A 17,039-nucleotide genomic window follows, 5' to 3' on the forward strand; every position below is an offset into this window, starting at 1 on the left:
CGCTGACCTTTCACGGGATGTCAAGTAGCATCGAAGAATCAGGCGACCAATAAAACCACGAAACACTTATCCTGCGTCCCGAACGGGACGAAAATTGGGCAAGGGTCTGGGAGCCTGATTTTCTGTTTACCCCTTGACAGTAATCAATTTAGGCTGTCAAAACTTCCAACTTCCTTTGTCGATTACCTTGGCTAGATATTGGTTTCTTGCTCATTTTCTTTTCAAGAGATTCACAACCTCAATCGCTGGCTGTCCCGACACCAGACACCACATTTGCGAACGACTTTCAGATCAATCCTTGACGCTAACATGAGCGACCAACCGGTTCCCAGTGCTGCGGCTGAGGACTCAAACAGCCAGCCACTGGACGAGGATTCCCGGGATACCCCTCCATCTGTTCAACGTGAAGAGGCCACGGGCGACGAGAATGCCCAAGATGCCCCTTCAACTGATCAACGTGAAGGGACCACGGGCGAGAAGAGTGCTCAGAATGCCCCTCCAACGGTTCCACTTGAAGAGCCCATTGGCGAGACCCGACCCGTCACACCATCGTCAGAAGACGAGAAAGAAGTGATAGATGACACGGACCCTCCACACGAGGAAACAGCCCTGCATCGCGCCCTGAAAGACCTCGGTTTGGACGACGATAGTTCGCCAAAACTCGAAAAGCTGGGTAGTGAATGGAAGGGCATGATCAACATTCAGTCTTCGGAGCCCCCTCACCTTACACCTTTGCATATGGCTGTCGAGCGAAATTTCCCGAAGGTTGCCAAGCGGCTTATCGACTGCGGCGCTGATGCCAACATCGGTAGCAGCGCGCGTCCTCTTCACACAGCTTGCAATGAAGGCAATGTTGAGATAGCGAGACTCTTATTGGACAGCGGAGCTTCAGCTGATTGCAGAGACACGGCTGGGTGGTGTCCCATGCATTGTGCGAGCCGAGAAGATTCAAACCCAGAGATATTCCGACTTTTGTTCCAAAATGCCCCTGGATGTCTCAATGAACAAGAGGGAAATGAATCTTGGACCCCACTCAATGTCGCCACTTACTTTGGTAGCTACAACGCGGTCAATGTCTTAGTGGAGATGGGGGCGGATATTGGTATCCCGGATGTTGTTGGTTGGACGCCGTTGATGACGGCTGTAAAAAATAACTTCTTCCACATTTTCGACAACCTTCTCAATCACATCGGTACAAATGACGACCAAACTCAGGAAAAACTCGTCAATCAAGCAGACAACACCAGAATGACAGTTCTTATGGCGCTGTGTGATGTCGTGCCAGAAACCGCTTTCAGAGCCCGTTCATCATTGGACAAGTTCCTTAATGCAACACCTGATCTCGATTTTGATGCGAGAGACTATTATGGTCGAACGGCACTTCATTACATCATCCGTTCGCCTAGAAGATTTCCAGACGAACACGAAATCCGCCAAATGGCGCAGCTGGTCATCGGCAAGGCGCCTAAAGATATCCTCCTCCTGCGAAACATTGGAGGCCAGACAGCACTCGAGGACAGTCTCGATAATGAATCCAGCAACAATCTTTCAGAGACACCGCTTCGCAATTTCTTAGAAGCTATAGTCAAAAGACTAAGAGAAGACGGAAATGACAGAGAAAATCTCCTCTGCTTCCTTGCATCACGAGAAGATTGTCAAGATACTGCCAAAGACATTCTTTCGGATTTGGGAATCCCAAAGGGCCGCAAATCCGGCACGGAATGCAGTCTGGTTGAGCTAGCCATACATCATGAATTGCCTCGAGTACTTTGGGCGTGTAAAATTATCGCGAAGGAGGCGAAGGAGGATGGTAAAAGGCTGATTGCCAATCGCAGGAAAGAGCTCCAAAATGAGGTCTCGAGCACGTTGAAAGAACCAAGCCCTCCTCAACAAGTTAGGAAGAATGAGACGAAGAAATCAAGCGCGACGAAACAAAGCGGCACCCAAGGTCAACACAACGCAAAGACCCAAACCGACACAGAAAGAAGATTCAGGATCCTCGACCAGATGGAGGATCTTCTTGACTATAGCTATGTTGAGAAGACGCGAAGAGTCAGAGATCCTCTCAAGGTTTCAAAGCTGGTAGACGAAATGCAGGGAAGCCGGGCGGACTTTCAAGCGGCTGTCATCTCCATCTGCCGGGACAATTCTCAGTTCAGTAGATACACGAAGTTTCGAAGTGTAGCTGAGACTGTCTACGGATCTTCGCCTATCAAGACAATAAGCGATACAATCGACGAGATCAAAAAATCCGAACCGACATCTCACCACACGAAAGCATTCAGCCAACTCCGGGCTTCTGAGACAGAAAGCAATTTCACATGGATCCATCTCCCAGCAACCAACGTAAGTAATCTACTCAATTTTGTGCTGCATTCCCTGAACTGACCGACAAAAGATGACTTGGATGATTGTAAGCGTTTCAGAAATGGGTTTTGACTTCCACTTCTCGGGTCTAAGATACAACATCTAATACTGATGATCGTTCTCTATGCATAGGACACCATGAACAAGATCTTGAACCCTAACCAATCCGACAACTTAGATGTCAACAAGGAAGATGATCAAATTGCTTCCTTTTTGCGCACTAGTGGGGTCCAAGTCCCCGACAAAACATCCCCTTCACGATACATGCAGCCTCGATATGTCAAGAAGCCAAAAATAAAAGGTTCGCCAGCGGCGACCGAAGCAGATAGTGTGGGGTGGGATGATGAACACAAAGACGGACAGAATGGCGTCTCTGATTCTACGGCTTCGGCACTTTATGTAAGAAGACAGTGTCTCGATCCCCTCCACCCCCCGAACAAGCGTCTAATGCCATGATCAGATGCCATTCTTAGCAGTGGGAAGCTACAAAAGACCACCTGTTGAGGGTGCTCAAAGCAAGGTCACTGGCTCTACACCTAGCGCGATCAAAACACGGGCTACTGCCGCAAACATACTTAACGCTGCTGCGAGCAAACTCAACGCTGCTGCCACTAGGCTGAACGACGCCGCCATTAGACTCAACACCAATGGCGATGCAATCACTACAGCAACCCACAGATCCCCTGCCGTCGACAACCAGGCCAAACCCACCGCCAATGTGTCCGGTTCTGGGACGAAACCTATAGCCCCTCCAGTGCATTTTTCGCCTACGCTGGACGAGCACTACTATCATTTCGCGATGGGTGATGCAGCATCTCAAGAAGACAGGGATTTGCGAAACGAAAATCAAGTAATCACCAAGTACTTGTATCGGAAGGGTTTAGACAAACAAGTATCTTGGAAAGTCCTCCGAGTGAACCAGCTATGGGCTTGGACTATTAACGAGAGTGAGTTGTAAAAGTAACAATTGATTGAATACAGGATTACGTTAACAACGGATAAAGAGTGGTTGATTACATCCACTTCTTTTGCAGATTCGGAGGAGAACGTCCAAGTAGGAAACAACGCATTTGTCGAACACATCCTTGGAAATCTAGCCGATCGAGCTGAGAAGAACCCCGACAGTGGACCACGCACTCCTACCGAGTTGAGCAAAGTCATTGTCGAATGGTGCATCGGAGCGTACAGGAAACAACGAAAAGATGCAAGCCAGCAGCAGGGTGTTGACGGCAAGCATTCTGGGGACCTGGAGCGGCCAGAACGGCCAATTCGTCAAATGTTTTCCGATTCTATCAATGACATTGTTCGTGGCACCAAGTGTAATGAGGCTGGAATTTGTTTATTAACTAGTCATGCAGGGAAGATAAGAAGCGGATTTATTCCGTAATCTGACTGGTCAGCAAAGCAGCTCGAAATACCAGAAACATGAGACGTTAGGGTCGAAGCGGCAAGACCCCAACAACACACGCCTCCCCAGTTTCGAAACAGATACGATGAAAGCCGCCAGGCTTCTGTTCGAAATCAAAGACGTCCGCGACGAGCTGAACATTCTCAGAACCATTGTCGAATATCAACAGAAGGTGCAGCTAGGCTTGAATGGTATCGTGCCCGAGTATCAACAAATGATGCAGCTAGGCTTGAATGGTATCGTTCCAGGTATCGCCTTCGCTAACAGCGTCGATTGGGATGAGGATGAGACAGCCAAGTACGTTGCAAACGATATCGAAGAGCTCGATAGGCTTGCCAAGAAAACCGAAGAGGCTGTATGTCCAAAACGTACGACACTGATGGTAGCAATTGCTAATATGTATGATCCGTAGTTGAATACAACAATCACAATCTACGAGAGCGAGATTGGGAACCTGCAGGCAAAGGAGGCTGCGGAACAGGGCAAAAGAGTAATGGTGTTTACTCTTGTAACTGTCTTCTTTGTAAGTCTCCTGTTTATCATTACACGCACTTTTGCTGTCTTTCGATTTCATCACTAAACTAGGCTGCCAGTTACCCCTTTCGTTCCTCAGCTCTCTGTTTGCCTTGGATGTGAATTCGTTTCTGGAAGCACCTTGGTGGTCTCTGGTAGTAATCTGTAAGTGTCTCTGCATTTCTGTCAACTGTGGGATTCTCACATCATCGCCTAGTCGTTGTGCCTCTGCCATTTCTTCATGCCGCCAACGGGCATGTGAAAGGTCGAGATCCTTATTCACTTTACTTGTTGAATAAAGGGAGCCGAGATAGAATTGATGAAGCGAACAAAAGTTTCCGCAAGAGGCTGGCTCGAGGACGCGCTAACAAGAATCCGACGGACGCATCAGGTAATGTTTAAATGGACTGCACCTTTCTCTGCGTCTTTCATCTCTGTCTACTGTCTATGATTTCTGAATGCATCGTGTCGGAGTATGTTATGGTTATCAAGGCAATAATGGAATAGTCACATGAAATCTGGAGTGTCCCGGTCGCCAGTTCCTCTGGGATACAGGCAGTGGCCCAGTCCCTTAGGTCAGGTGTATCAAGATCTACATGACAGTCCAGAGGACCTTTGGTAAGCGGAAGATGTGTTCTGAGATCAAAAGGTCAACTTGCGTGAAAGCCGTCATTCCAACCATCCTTCTCTTGCCCTTATCGTCGTTGTGGTAGTCTCTAAGTCATATCATTCCAGGACGCTTAAGCACGAACAAGCTGTGCCCAGAGTTTCGTTGTTGGTAAACAAAGTTGATAGGTATCTCTGATGCTTTCGAAGAATTAAAGAATTGCATTGGGCTGATTTAAAACATGTTTCGCCGTAGACATATATCAAAGCCAATTGCTACCATTTTGTGGCTGTCGTGCCTGAGACCTCGCTGGCTCACAGTTCATCTTGAAGCCTCGCTACCATGAAAGCTTAAGGGAGGTAGATTTTGATCGGCTGAAAAGAGCAAAGCAACAGCTAACAGGAAGCTGACAGCGGAGAGCCCTACGATATCAGTGACACCGCCAAGACGACCAATCAGTCGTTGCACATGGGGATATTATTGAAGGCCGGATCGTGCACGCTGCCTGCCCGAGCTATTATACATCGAAGGGAATTCAATGTTCCCGGAGCCAAAGACAAGCTGGATTTTCATTGTGTTCATGCAATGACAAGCAGCTGAATTAGACTCCTGGATCTGCCCAATTGCATGTAATTAAGATTTTTGAACCTCTGCTGTTTTCCCTTCCTTTCCAACAAAGGCTGTCTCACGCCCGATGCAGTCCCCGTATTGAAGTTACGCCATGCGGGTCCATTAAGATATTTTGGGTAGGAGGTTGACCCATGGGGTCACTTCATACACATCTGCCGGTGTGGATCTTAGGCTTGTGAAGAGTTGAACCATAATCAGCAGACGGGCAACTGAGTAAACCATATAACTCGTAATTGAGAGAACCTTTGATGTCTTTGATATCCCATTCTCCAACTGCGAAAGTTCTCTGTCCAACCTTGTTTCGGCGACATCAATCACAGACCATAGTCTATCGGTATAGGACGGCTCCTTTTGGTTCGCAATGCTGTTGTAGTGCAAGTGGCTGACCTCAGCTTCGATCTTATACCACTCGTTTCGAGCTTCCCCCAACAATCTCCAATATCGCTTGAAGTTTGTACATCCTGAAAGCCAAGCCTCCAGATCGGCTCTATCAAGCTCCCTGGACCGGAGAGCTTTCTCATAAGACTTCCGAATATTTATGAAGGCATAAAGAAACAAACCGAAGAAGGGGCCTTTAAGGTGAGCTGAAACTCCTCCTCTGAATCGCTTATTCCATTCCCTTGCCACATCTGGGATTGAGCGTGACTGAAAGTTGTGGCGAGTCAAACCGTCAACTCCAGGATCCAAGAGAGCATCCCACCATGCTGATGACCTCATAGGTAGGCCATTGAACGCCGCAACAAGAATCCTCTGGCGTTGTGTGTTGAAACGCTTGGCCGACAGATGGCTTAGCAAAGTGCTAACACCCAGTGTGATTGTAGGCAATATGGCAGCAACGACACATGCGCTTCTCCAAAGGATGAGTTCTGTTCGAGATGGGAACTCGAAATTCCAAGCCAAGCAATGAATTCCACCAAAAAGTAGAGACGAAACGGCTAAGAAAGACGTCATCAGGGACGTGCGACCTCCCATCCATGCAACGTCGTTCGGAACCCGCTCTCCACTGTGTAATCTTTTAGACACCTCTGAATTGGCTGCCGTGGCGGGTGATTTGAACCATAGCGAAGGCTGTACCATCTGAGGCGTAGATTTCCACTCACCCGTGGACGAATGACGGGTGTAGGTAGGCTCGGAGATATCCTTGGGTTTCCACCAGCTGGCCAAGTAAGTCAAAACTGCCATGAGAGCGAACGCAGCAGTGGCAATCTCGAGCTGAGTAACAGCCAAACCTGTAACGCCGCGAACGATCACATTGAGAACGAGCCATACAATCTGAAGGATGGCAAGACTCTTAAGTAACCAGCCCGCTTTGCTCTTGTCTTGGATATCCTGTTCACTCAGTTCCAATCGCTTGAGGGGATGGTCCTCATCCCATTGATATTGTGGAGTGAGTTTTGTTGCAGTGAGAACTTCGTAGCGCACAGTATCCGAGGTGTAGTCTGACGGGATCATGATACCGCCCATCTGGGTATAGTATGAGTGAGAAATCGTCCATTTCTGAGGTGCATTCTCAATGGAGGGCTCCGAGCGTAAGTGGTCTCCAGTAGGACTGTTAGCGTCGTGCTGGGACTGTGGAGCTTCCGGGGCTGGGCTTTTGGCATTCGAACTATTGTCATTGGGCCGGCTGAGATCTTGCATCTCGATCGATCCAGTAGGTTTCGCGTTGGCAACGCCACTTGTCGAAGAACTGGGGTCGCCATGCTGAGTTACAGAGCCTTTTTTAATCAGTCCAGACTTACCCGAATCTCCCCTTTCAACATCTGATGGCTCTGGAACCTTGAGGCCAAGCACTCTTTAGAGTATTTTGTAGCAGGGTGGGTATTCAACCTCCCAATACCGCATGCGATCAACCAATATCTGAGATGTACGTTCACCAGATCTCAAAGTTCCAAGGTGGGCAGACCATGTTGTGCTGTCTGTAATGTTGGGTAAAGTCTGCCCGAATTGTCGGAGTTCATCAAGGGCCTGTCGGAGATCGCAGATGGCCTTGGAAAGAATGAACTCGGGGAACATGATGTTAATCGACATCCATTTGAGCCGACGAATAAACTTCCGTATTGCAGTATCGTTGGGGCCCGGCAGGTTAAGATGTGTAACCGTCCAAGTGCAGGCGAATATGGTGATAATGCAACTCCAGACTAGGTTGAGTGTGCCTCGACTAGTAGGGACCTCCCTCCAACCGGCCATCTCCTCATCCGGCGTATTGCTACCGTCGCTAGCCGCCTGGACACGGGCGATGAAGATGAGGTACACCCCGAGGAGGGAATGATAAAATCGGAAGCCCACAGCCATACTAGCGTCGTGTGGATTGAATTCAATGTCAGTTGAAGACGATAATTGGCGCAGAAGTTAGTGGAAGACGTTGCGAACAGTGGATTCGCAGAAAAGGCTCTGGCTTGGATGTTGGATGGCTTTTACTAAAATACATAAAACCTCGACGCCAAGCGCCAAACGAACACGCCATAACAAGCGAGACATACAGCTGGTCCAGCAGACCCAAGCCAGTCATCAATTTCAATTACGATATTCGAAGCCTCGCTGAACCCGCGTGGCTGGCCTTTCGCCCCTTGCTGAACACTCAGGTTGTACAAATCACCTTGGCACATATCGTACCGTGTTCATTCACCCAATCAACGACTCCGTCAGAACACCATGAACATCAGCTGCATCTAGGGATCACTTTTGCAGGAAGCCTCATTGGCGGCAATCGTGATCCTGGACACCTTCTCTCGATCCAGCTCCGTTCAGCTCCTGCGAGCCTGATCCCTCAAGTGGATGTGTCCAATAGCATATGTACCAAGGGCGGAAGAGAGCCATTTCTGGAGCAAGCGATTACATACGGTCAACGAGGCTGCCATCAGGCTGCCAACACTTGTCTCATGGGATGAACCAGGCAACTCGTCAGGCTTCGCCTCGGCCACTGCATTGGACCTGTCCAAAAAATGCACTTGCGAACGGCTTTGCGGACGCCATTGACTTTAGATGTGCTTCATTCACAGCCAAGTCGAAAATTATCATCGGTCCAGCTCTTTCTTTCATCACAACAAGATATACGCTTTTATCCCTATTTCAGAACTGACCGGACTTTGCCCCAGCGACGGGGCATTATCGCTTTCGAACCGGCCCCACTCCGATGCGCCGGGCCGGCTTACCGGGAGAGCAGAGCGACGGGGATGCCTCTTTCAAACGGAACGCCGTTCTTATGTTCGGGCATGGGTGGCAACGTCATGCGGACCGGTGCACGAGTCCTGCATCTCCGACTTCCCCTCCGGCGCGCCCAACGCCTGCGCCATTTTCTCTCGAAAGCTTCTCTCGAAAGCCGAGAGGCCCTCGCCGATAGCGACGACAACCTACCGCGATACCCAAAGACCCGATTCCCAACACCGCCAAGGCTCGGCCCTATCACCCTCACCCATTTTTAAGCCTCACTGTGGGCTCCCAATTTTCGCGATTGGCGAGACCACAAATACCGCACCAGGCCCCCCTAAAACGCCCAGACCTCTCTCGCCGTATCACCCTATCGCCCGTCGTATCGCCGCACGCTATCGGCGGCCGGAGCAGCCACCAACCCTTCGGACGCCGCCCGAACATCCCATCCCTCCGGCGATTCGACCTCCGTCTATCTGAAATCCGAGAGCGTGACTCGGGAGGGTGGGTAGCTCGTCGGAAACGGTGGGTTTGGTAGGAAGGCGGTGGATACATCGTGGACCGTGACACCTTGGCGCTCGGGAATAAACTTGGGAAGAAAAGTGTGTGTTGTAGCATTATCCAGCGAGGTATCATTTCTCTATCAACAAAAGTAAAAAACCACAAAAGCTATGATGTCTATGCTCCGAAATCGCAGGACCGCGCCAGCCCGCCGCCCCTGAATGCGCCAATGCCAAGTCTCAACCACGTGTAAATCTCTTTTTAGTATCACTCTCTCATTTGTTTAGTCTCGGGTCTCGTCTAGAAGCTCTTGACCTTCTGCATGCTGCCCTCCTCGACCAGGGCGCGGTGGAGGTCGAACGAGTTGAAGAGCAGGTGGGGCTCGTGGCCCATGCCCTTGCGCAGGCACTCGAACTCGGCCTTGTCGAAGTAGCTCTGCAGGATGGGCTGGTAGACGGGGTGGGCGCACTTCTTGATGATGAGGCGGGCGCGCTCGCGGGGGCTGAGGCCGCGGACGTCGGCGAGCCCTTGCTCGGTGACGATGACGTCGAGGTCGTGCTCGGTCTGGTCGATGTGGGTGCACATGGGCACGATGCAGGAGACGCCGTGGGGGTCGGTCTTAGAGGGGCGGGTGGACGGGGTGTGCATGATGCTGTACTTTGCGTTGCGGAGGAAGTCGGCGCTGCCGCCGAGGCCGTTGAGCATGCGGGAGCCCATGACGCAGGTGCTGTTTGCGTGGGCGTAGATGTCGACCTCGACGGGGGTGTTCATGCCGATGACGCCGAGGCGGCGGATGATCTCGGGGGAGTTGGAGACCTGCTGGGAGCGCAGGAGGAGCTTGTCGTGGTAGGACTCCCAGTTGTCGTAGAAGCGCTTGAAGCCGTCGGGGGAGAAGCGGACGGAGGTGGCGGTGGCGAAGTCGAGGTGGCCCGAGTCGAAGAGGTCGAGGAAGGTGTCCTGGATGACCTCGGTCCAGACCTTGAGGTTCCAGAAGTTGGAGTCCTTGAGGCCGCCGATGACGGCGTTGGCGATGTTGCCGATGCCGGACTGCAGGGGGAGGAGGTTCTTGGGCAGGCGGCCGTGCTTGACCTCGTGCTCGAAGAACTCGATGAGGTGGCGGGCGATGGCCTGGGAGCTGGCGTCCTCGGGGGTGTTGGGGGAGGTCTGGTCCTGGTAGTCGGACTCGATGATGCCGACGACCTTCTCGGGGTCGATGGGGATGGAGGTGGTGCCGATGCGGTCCTCGACGCCCATGATGAGGTAGGGCTTGCGGCGCGGGGGCAGGTCGGTCATGGTGATGTCGTGGAGGCCCTCGAAGCTGGGGAGGGAGGTGTTGACCTCGATGATGATCTTGTCGGCGAGCTGGACGAGCTCGGGGGTGGCGCCGACGGAGGCGCCGGGGACGATGCTGCCGTCCTCCTTGATGTCGGTGGCCTCGACGATGGCAACGTCGATGCCCTTGTTGGGGCGGTCCTTTGTGTAGAAGCCGTAGACGAGGTCGACGGGGAACTGGGACAGGTGCTTGTCGAAGAAGTTGATGCGGCCCTCGTTGATGCCCTTGGAGATGGCCTTGCCGACCTGGTGGGGGCTGCGGCGGTCAATCATGTCGAGGCCGGCCCAGCGGTTCTCGGTCTCCGCGCCGGAGGAGGCGCCGACGAAGAGGCTGTACTTCATCTTGCCCTGCAGGTTGTTCTGCTCGACGTGGTCGGCGAGGAAGGTGGGCATCTTCTTGGGGTAGCCGACGCCGGTGAAGCCGGACCAGCCGATGTAGGCGCCGTTGGGGAAGTGCTGGAGCAGGTCCTGAGGACGGGTGAGCTTGTTCAGCATGGTCGGGCGGCGAACGCGGGCCTTGAGGGCGGCCGAAGCAACTGGCGACGCCATTTTGGAGCGTGAAGTCTGGCGAAGACGAGGACGATGAGAGGAGTGGAGAGGAGAGGTTCTCAGAGGGTCAAAGCCCGGGGAGAGGAGGGGAGATGATGGGGGAGAGTACAACAAACAAGCACACCGGTCAAGGGAAAGAAGACACGATGGGGTGACTTTTGAGGAGAGAAAGTGGGCTCCAGGTAGATTTTATATCCGGGCTATTTCTCGCGTCTTGGGCCACAGGAGAGGCTCCAGTCCAGACCTTGAGGACGAGCCAAAGAGAAAAAAAAGATGGACTGTGGAAGATCAGGTCACTCCTTGAGCCCCTCGGTGGGGAATGACGCAGCTGCGGCCAGGGAAGCTATGGCTTTTGATAGCGATAGCTCCCCGATTGGGCAAAGCGCGGCTTAGGTAAGGCGGCCAACAGGGTGCTGGCAGCGTGGGATGCGTGGGCTGAGTGGCCAGGCGGCTCGGCAACGGTCGGTAACACCCCTGCCCAGACAGCCGCATGCCCGCTAGGCCGTGAATTGACTGAATTTAGGTGTCACTGGAGTAAGGCACAGCGGGTGAGGGACGCCGCAGGGCAGCTTCGTAGCACGCTGAGCCAGGCACCGCACCACTGGAAACCTTCCTTCGGTGAGAGCCGACAGACGAGCACCCGACAGCAATTGGCCAATCAGCAGCGCGCAATTCCGCTTTATTCCAAGCAATTCTGGGCTGAGGCCGTCAGGAGATTTTCCACTCTTTGGAATTGGCCTTTGGATTATTTACTTATTACTGACAGTCTGCTCATCTCTGCATCGCGAAATCATAGGGAGCCTCTTATCTTTGAAGGCCATCTCCACCGAATGCTAGGCGTGGTCACCATGACTTAACCGGGGCCCATCGAAACGACGCCGCAAAGTAAAATGGAGCCCGTCCCAAACTTCCGTAGATGCGAGCTCTTCCTTCGGCACAGCTCGGCCGGACGAATCTCGGCTTTAGCCAACGGTACGTACCTGCGAGGTCCACCCTTCCCGCTCGAGCATCCAGTCATAACGCAAGAATGCCATTTGGGCCCCCACACTTCCATGACCTGGAAAGAGACACGATCTTGCCATTTTGGTCTTGTGAATAGCTTCATTTTATTTTCTCTCTTTCTCATGCTGCCCTAGCCAGACACTTTACTCGGGAATCTTGGCCTCCTCCGCCGACACACCAGCCTTCCACCGGTACGACGAAGCAACGTGCTCATCCAACGGTCCCGACTGTCCCTTTTTGCGGTAAAAGTTCTCTCTGTACGTGCCGCCCGGAACGGCATAGTCATCCCAGAACAGCCCGCGACGGCGCAGCTCCGGAAGAAGCAGGTCGATGATGTCTTTGAACGACTGGGGGAAGAGCGCATACGCCTGCAATCGCTGTCAGCACTCATCTCATCCAAGACATCAAGTCCACTCACAAAGTTGAAGCCATCCACATCGGCCTCCGCAATCCACGTCTCCAACCCGTCCGCAACCTGCGCCGCCGTGCCGACAAAGATTGGTCCGTTACCACCAACGCTAACATGCTCCGCAATGGTATGCTTCGTCCACTTCGCCGTACCCGGCGAGAACCGCGCGTAGCCCTCGACCGTCGATCGCACCGCATTGCTCTCCACCTCGCGCAGCTCCTCCTCGTCGCCGTACTTGCTCAAATCCATCCCCGTCCACCCGCCAAACAGCGCCAGCGCGCCCTCGTGCGACGCGTACTTGCGGTACTCCGCCAGCTTCGCCTGCGCCTCCGCCTCCGTCGCGCCCAGGATCGGCGTCACCAGCGCCAGCACTTTGATGCTGTTGCCGTCGCGGCCGTACTCCGTGCGCGCGAGCTCGCGGATCTCGGCGATGCTCTTCGCGCACACCGCCGGCGCGTGCGCCGACACGAAGATGGCTTCGGCGTGCTGCGCCGCGAACTGCTTGCCCGCCTTGGACGTGCCGGCCTGCAGGAGGAGCGGCGTGCGTTGCGGCGAGGGCTGCACGATGTGAGGGCCGGGGACGTTGAAGAAGCGCCCTTCGTGGTTGATCTTGCGCACGAGGTCGGGCTGGGTGTAGATGCCTTTCGCGCGGTCGAGCTTGACGGCGTCGTCGCGCCATGAGGACTCGAAGAGCTTGTACATGACCTTAATGTACTCCTCGGCTTGGGCGTATCTGTCGTCATGCTGGGTTTGTGAGTATGTTTGACGGTGTTGAGAGCAGTCGGTGGCGGCTTACCTGGGGTTGTTGGGCGAGGCCCATGTTCTTGGCTGCGGAATCGAGGTAGCTCGTCACGATCTGTCTTGGTCAGCTTGTTTCCTCGGTGTCCTCCTTCTTCGGCTTAAACTTACGTTCCATCCAAGACTGACATCGTGTTAGCTTCTTAACTTCATAATTCATGATAGGGGGGCCTACCGCCCACCACTGAGGTGATCAACCGTGGACAGACGCCTAGCCAAGTGGTATGGCTGCTCGTACGTCGTCGACACCGTCACTCCGAAGCCGATGCTCTTGGTCACAGCAGCCATGGCTGCAATGGGGGCAAGAGGCTCGTTGACGGGCCATTGCGCGCCGGAGATCTTTGCAGGGTCAAGCGACTGCGAATACACGTCGTAGCCGCCTCCCAGATGTCAGCCGTCGCGTTGAGCAAACCGAGGTAGAGCAAGCGCGTCTTACCGAGAACGTCTGCGATGAAGATGCCGTGAAACTTGGCTTCCTCGAGAAGCTTCGCCAGCTCGACCCAGTGGCTGATCTCGTTAAATCGCCAGGACTCGTCGTCGGGATGTCTCCAGAGTCCAGGGGACTGATGTCCACTGCCTGTGTTGCGTCCTGGTCAGCTTCTTCGATTGTCACCCAGCTTACAGCAATGAATTGGGGACTTACACATCTCAACGAAGGCATTGAGCACCAAGCTCGTCTTCGGCTTTGTTCCGTTCGCGTCGGCCATGATTGCTTCTCTCGTCTCGCGTCTCTCACGTGCTTCGGTATCGTGAATCTTCAAAAACAACAGATTTTCCAAGCGGGACAACAACTGGAAAAGGGTAAATATTTTCCTCAACCGCAAAAATTCTCGGAGACCGTCTTCTTCCCACCAGCGACGCGAGCGCGGGGTAATCAAGGTGCCCTCAGCCGGTTGTGACGCGCATTCGGGGCAACTTCTCCAACGCATAGCGCTGCCCCTCCCGATGTTCGGCGTGGGTCCGGCACCGTGGAGCCGGGGCGATGACACCACCGGACGGCGCGGTGGCGCAAGACGCGGACCCCACACTGAACAACCTCGGATAGATCTTCAGCGAGGGCAATCTTCTTATCTCGATGCATGTTTACTGCATTGCCGTACGACTTTGCCATTTTAGCCGTTAAGCAGCCAGCCGGTCAAGCAATAAGAGCTCGCGGCCCCCACTCCGCACGCCGCGACCGCGTGTAATGGAGCTCAAGGTTTCAACGTGAGGCCATCACGTCATGTTAGCCCCGAAGGCGAGCTGGCCCAACCGGAGCGTCGCGAATTGCAATGCTACCACCCGGAGGGACGCGTTCTGCGGACGACGGAGGACCGCAGGGTGTGGGGTTCTGTGAGGGGTAATTGGAAGCGCTGGCTTTGGTCGAATGCGATGCTGAAGGTTTGGAGATGATTGCGATCCTGGATGGCATGTGTCCCGGCGCTGTGGATACGCTGGTGCATGATGCTCTGGATAATGTCGTCGCTTGTTGAATCTCACATGCGCTCAGTGCCGACTTGGAGGAGCTTCCATGTTTACGATGTGATGAGGCCCAGCATTATGTGATTACGTGCAACGATAATTGAATTATAATCTTAACAGCCAAGCTGTGAATAGCTTCACAGCACAACACTGAAAATCTGGATCTACCACGATGAACCTATTGACCCTCCGCATCTAATGCTTCGTCTGCGAATCCCCATCCTCGCTCTCCACAACACCACTCCCACCCACCTCCTCCACCCCCCTCTCCCCAGTTCCAAAATGCTTCAACACAAGCCACGCCGGCCCAATCGCCATCGCCCACAGCGCAAAGTTGAAGTAGATCCCGCCCACCTCGCCAAACAGCGTCAGGCTCGTGAGCCCGTAGCTCACCGCCTGCCACGCGCTCTCGGTGCCTCTCAGCAGCGACGCGTACCGGATCACCTCCTCCTCGCCCTTCGCGAGGTTCGTGACGATGAAGTAGAGGAAGAGGTAGTTCAGCTGGAAGCCGATCGTGAGGAAGATGTAGACGGCGAAGGCGGCGCCGAAGTCGCCGTCTGCCCAATCATGCGTCGGGCGCGTGGTGCGGTAGCGCGTCGCGAGGATCGTGGCCCAGGTCCACCAGGCGCCTTGGGTCACGACGAGGCCCCAGAAGGTGGTGCGGGTGCGGGTTTTGAGGGAGATTTGAGCGCGATCGAGCCAGTGCTGCAGGACGAGATATCATTAGCAACTAAAGGCGTAGAAAGCAGGACGGGAGGGGTTACTTACACCAAGGAGGTTGCCGGAGATGACGGCCACGATGCCGGACAGGAAAGATCCCAACGCACGAGAGCGGACCGAGAACCAAGCTTCAAAACGTCAGCACTCATCCACCCATCCATACTCACGGCGCACTTACTCGCAAGATACGTGAAAAACACCGCCTCCGAAAACACCGCCTGCCCAATCCACAGCACCACCAGCAGAAACTTGACATTGAAAAAGCTCCGCGTCGTCGCCTGGATCTCGAACCACGGGTTCTCCACAATCTCCAGGCTGACCTTGCGCCCGTCCTGCCGCTGCACCTGGTCCGGCTTGTTCAGCAGCAGCCCGACAAACGGGCCGGCGGCCTGGATGGCGATGAAGACGATGAAGACGGTGTACGAGACCTTGCCGGCCTGGTCGTTGTCGGCGTTCAGGCCCAGGTTGATGGCGCCGCCGAGGATCTGTCCGCAGAGGCGGTAGGTCAGCCAGTAGCCGAGGGCCTTGCCGCGGTTCCAGGGCTCCGGGTAGGCGATCGCGATTGCGGCCTCCGCGGCCCAAAAAACGCCAGCAGATATACCTGGAGTTCAGTCAGTCTCAGTACCTCACGCAAAGTATCTGCCAAGACATACCGCAGAGGGCGGCGCCGAGGAGCATGAGCCACTCGACGCCGTAGCGGTTGTTGGTGTAGAGGCCGGCGGCGAAGGGGGCGTAGCCCATGCTGTTGTTCGCAGTGTTAGTCGAGATGAAATCCGACAGAGTGACCGTGTAATGCGAATCTGAGAAGCTAAGAGACGTACGTTCCAAAGATCAAGGCTCCCTTGATGCCGATATATTTTACAAGGACGGACGAGAAGTAGCACGAAACGACCATGAGGCAGAAAGTCAGCGCGTTGGCGGCGTTGACCACCTTGGGCGAGGCGGCGCCGCCTGCGCCGAGGGAGTTCATGGCGCCCCAGATGCCGGGCGCGGCGAGGTTGCAGAGGCCGAGGATCGTCATGTTGTAGAAGGTTGAGCGGTACCATTTTACTGTTCCGCCGCATGTCAGCGTGTAATCGAGCCAATTGAGAAGCCTCAGAGTTGAGCATACCTGGGTGTCTCTCCTCCTTTGGAGGGATGACATCGCCCTTGCTGGCGTCTGCGTATTCAGCCATCTTGACTGAGTGTCGTGAACCAATGTTGGAAAAAAGACAGACACGCTTTGATGCTGATGATGGCTACAGCCCAAGTTTGACTTCCGTCTACAATGATGGACCAAGACCCACGGGAACGGGAATCCTTCGTCTTATCATTCACCGCAAGCACATCAGAAACCATGCAGGGATGGATGTCATTGCGAGACATCGTTCCAGGGTTCTTCACCATGTGCCGGACAGGCGAACAGATGGCCCTGTCAGACAGGGTCCAGAACAAACTTTTTTTTCCTGTGCTTCTTGTCTCCTCGGCCTCTTTGACAAAGCGCTGATCCAATAACTGCGCGTTTGAAGCTAACCTGCGTCCAGGTTTGCAGTCTAAAATTTCCGGCGACGGGGGTTCGCTCGGCGTTGGGGGGTTGCGAAATCAGCCGGGGACAG

The 17,039-nt window shown here is 53.9% G+C and overlaps 5 protein-coding genes across 5 annotated transcripts; 1 reads left to right on the top strand and 4 right to left on the bottom strand.

Annotated features, from left to right (window-relative positions):
- Positions 1–3,860: 3,860 nt before the first annotated feature.
- COL26b_009625 (uncharacterized protein) lies at positions 3,861–4,550 on the top strand (the record flags this gene model as incomplete). The annotated part of the gene is made up of 3 exons (XM_053182347.1): positions 3,861–4,130; positions 4,188–4,298; positions 4,506–4,550. 3 exons carry the CDS (start codon positions 3,861–3,863, stop codon positions 4,548–4,550), a joined length of 426 nt encoding a protein of 141 aa, XP_053033727.1.
- Positions 4,551–6,540: 1,990 nt separating this feature from the next.
- On the bottom strand, positions 6,541–6,989 carry COL26b_009626 (uncharacterized protein; the record flags this gene model as incomplete). Its single annotated transcript, XM_053182348.1, has 2 exons — positions 6,541–6,593; positions 6,626–6,989. The coding sequence occupies 2 exons, from the start codon at positions 6,987–6,989 to the stop codon at positions 6,541–6,543; spliced, it is 417 nt and encodes a 138-aa protein (XP_053033728.1).
- Positions 6,990–9,473: 2,484 nt separating this feature from the next.
- On the bottom strand, positions 9,474–11,054 carry ACU8 (Acetyl-CoA hydrolase; the record flags this gene model as incomplete). Its single annotated transcript, XM_053182349.1, has 1 exon — positions 9,474–11,054. The coding sequence occupies one exon, from the start codon at positions 11,052–11,054 to the stop codon at positions 9,474–9,476; it is 1,581 nt and encodes a 526-aa protein (XP_053033729.1).
- A 1,145-nt stretch (positions 11,055–12,199) lies between these two features.
- COL26b_009628 (uncharacterized protein) lies at positions 12,200–13,970 on the bottom strand (the record flags this gene model as incomplete). The annotated part of the gene is made up of 7 exons (XM_053182350.1): positions 12,200–12,424; positions 12,475–13,209; positions 13,262–13,321; positions 13,375–13,387; positions 13,439–13,643; positions 13,700–13,840; positions 13,907–13,970. The coding sequence occupies 7 exons, from the start codon at positions 13,968–13,970 to the stop codon at positions 12,200–12,202; spliced, it is 1,443 nt and encodes a 480-aa protein (XP_053033730.1).
- A 949-nt stretch (positions 13,971–14,919) lies between these two features.
- On the bottom strand, positions 14,920–16,619 carry COL26b_009629 (uncharacterized protein; the record flags this gene model as incomplete). The annotated part of the gene is made up of 6 exons (XM_053182351.1): positions 14,920–15,429; positions 15,493–15,572; positions 15,623–16,045; positions 16,098–16,186; positions 16,266–16,494; positions 16,556–16,619. 6 exons carry the CDS (start codon positions 16,617–16,619, stop codon positions 14,920–14,922), a joined length of 1,395 nt encoding a protein of 464 aa, XP_053033731.1.
- Between the last annotated feature and the right edge of the window lie 420 nt (positions 16,620–17,039).

The sequence above is a fragment of the Colletotrichum chrysophilum genome, assembly GCF_026319265.1.
Source record: "Colletotrichum chrysophilum strain AFK26 chromosome Unknown scaffold_94, whole genome shotgun sequence".
Classification (NCBI taxonomy): Eukaryota; Fungi; Ascomycota; class Sordariomycetes; order Glomerellales; family Glomerellaceae; genus Colletotrichum; species Colletotrichum chrysophilum.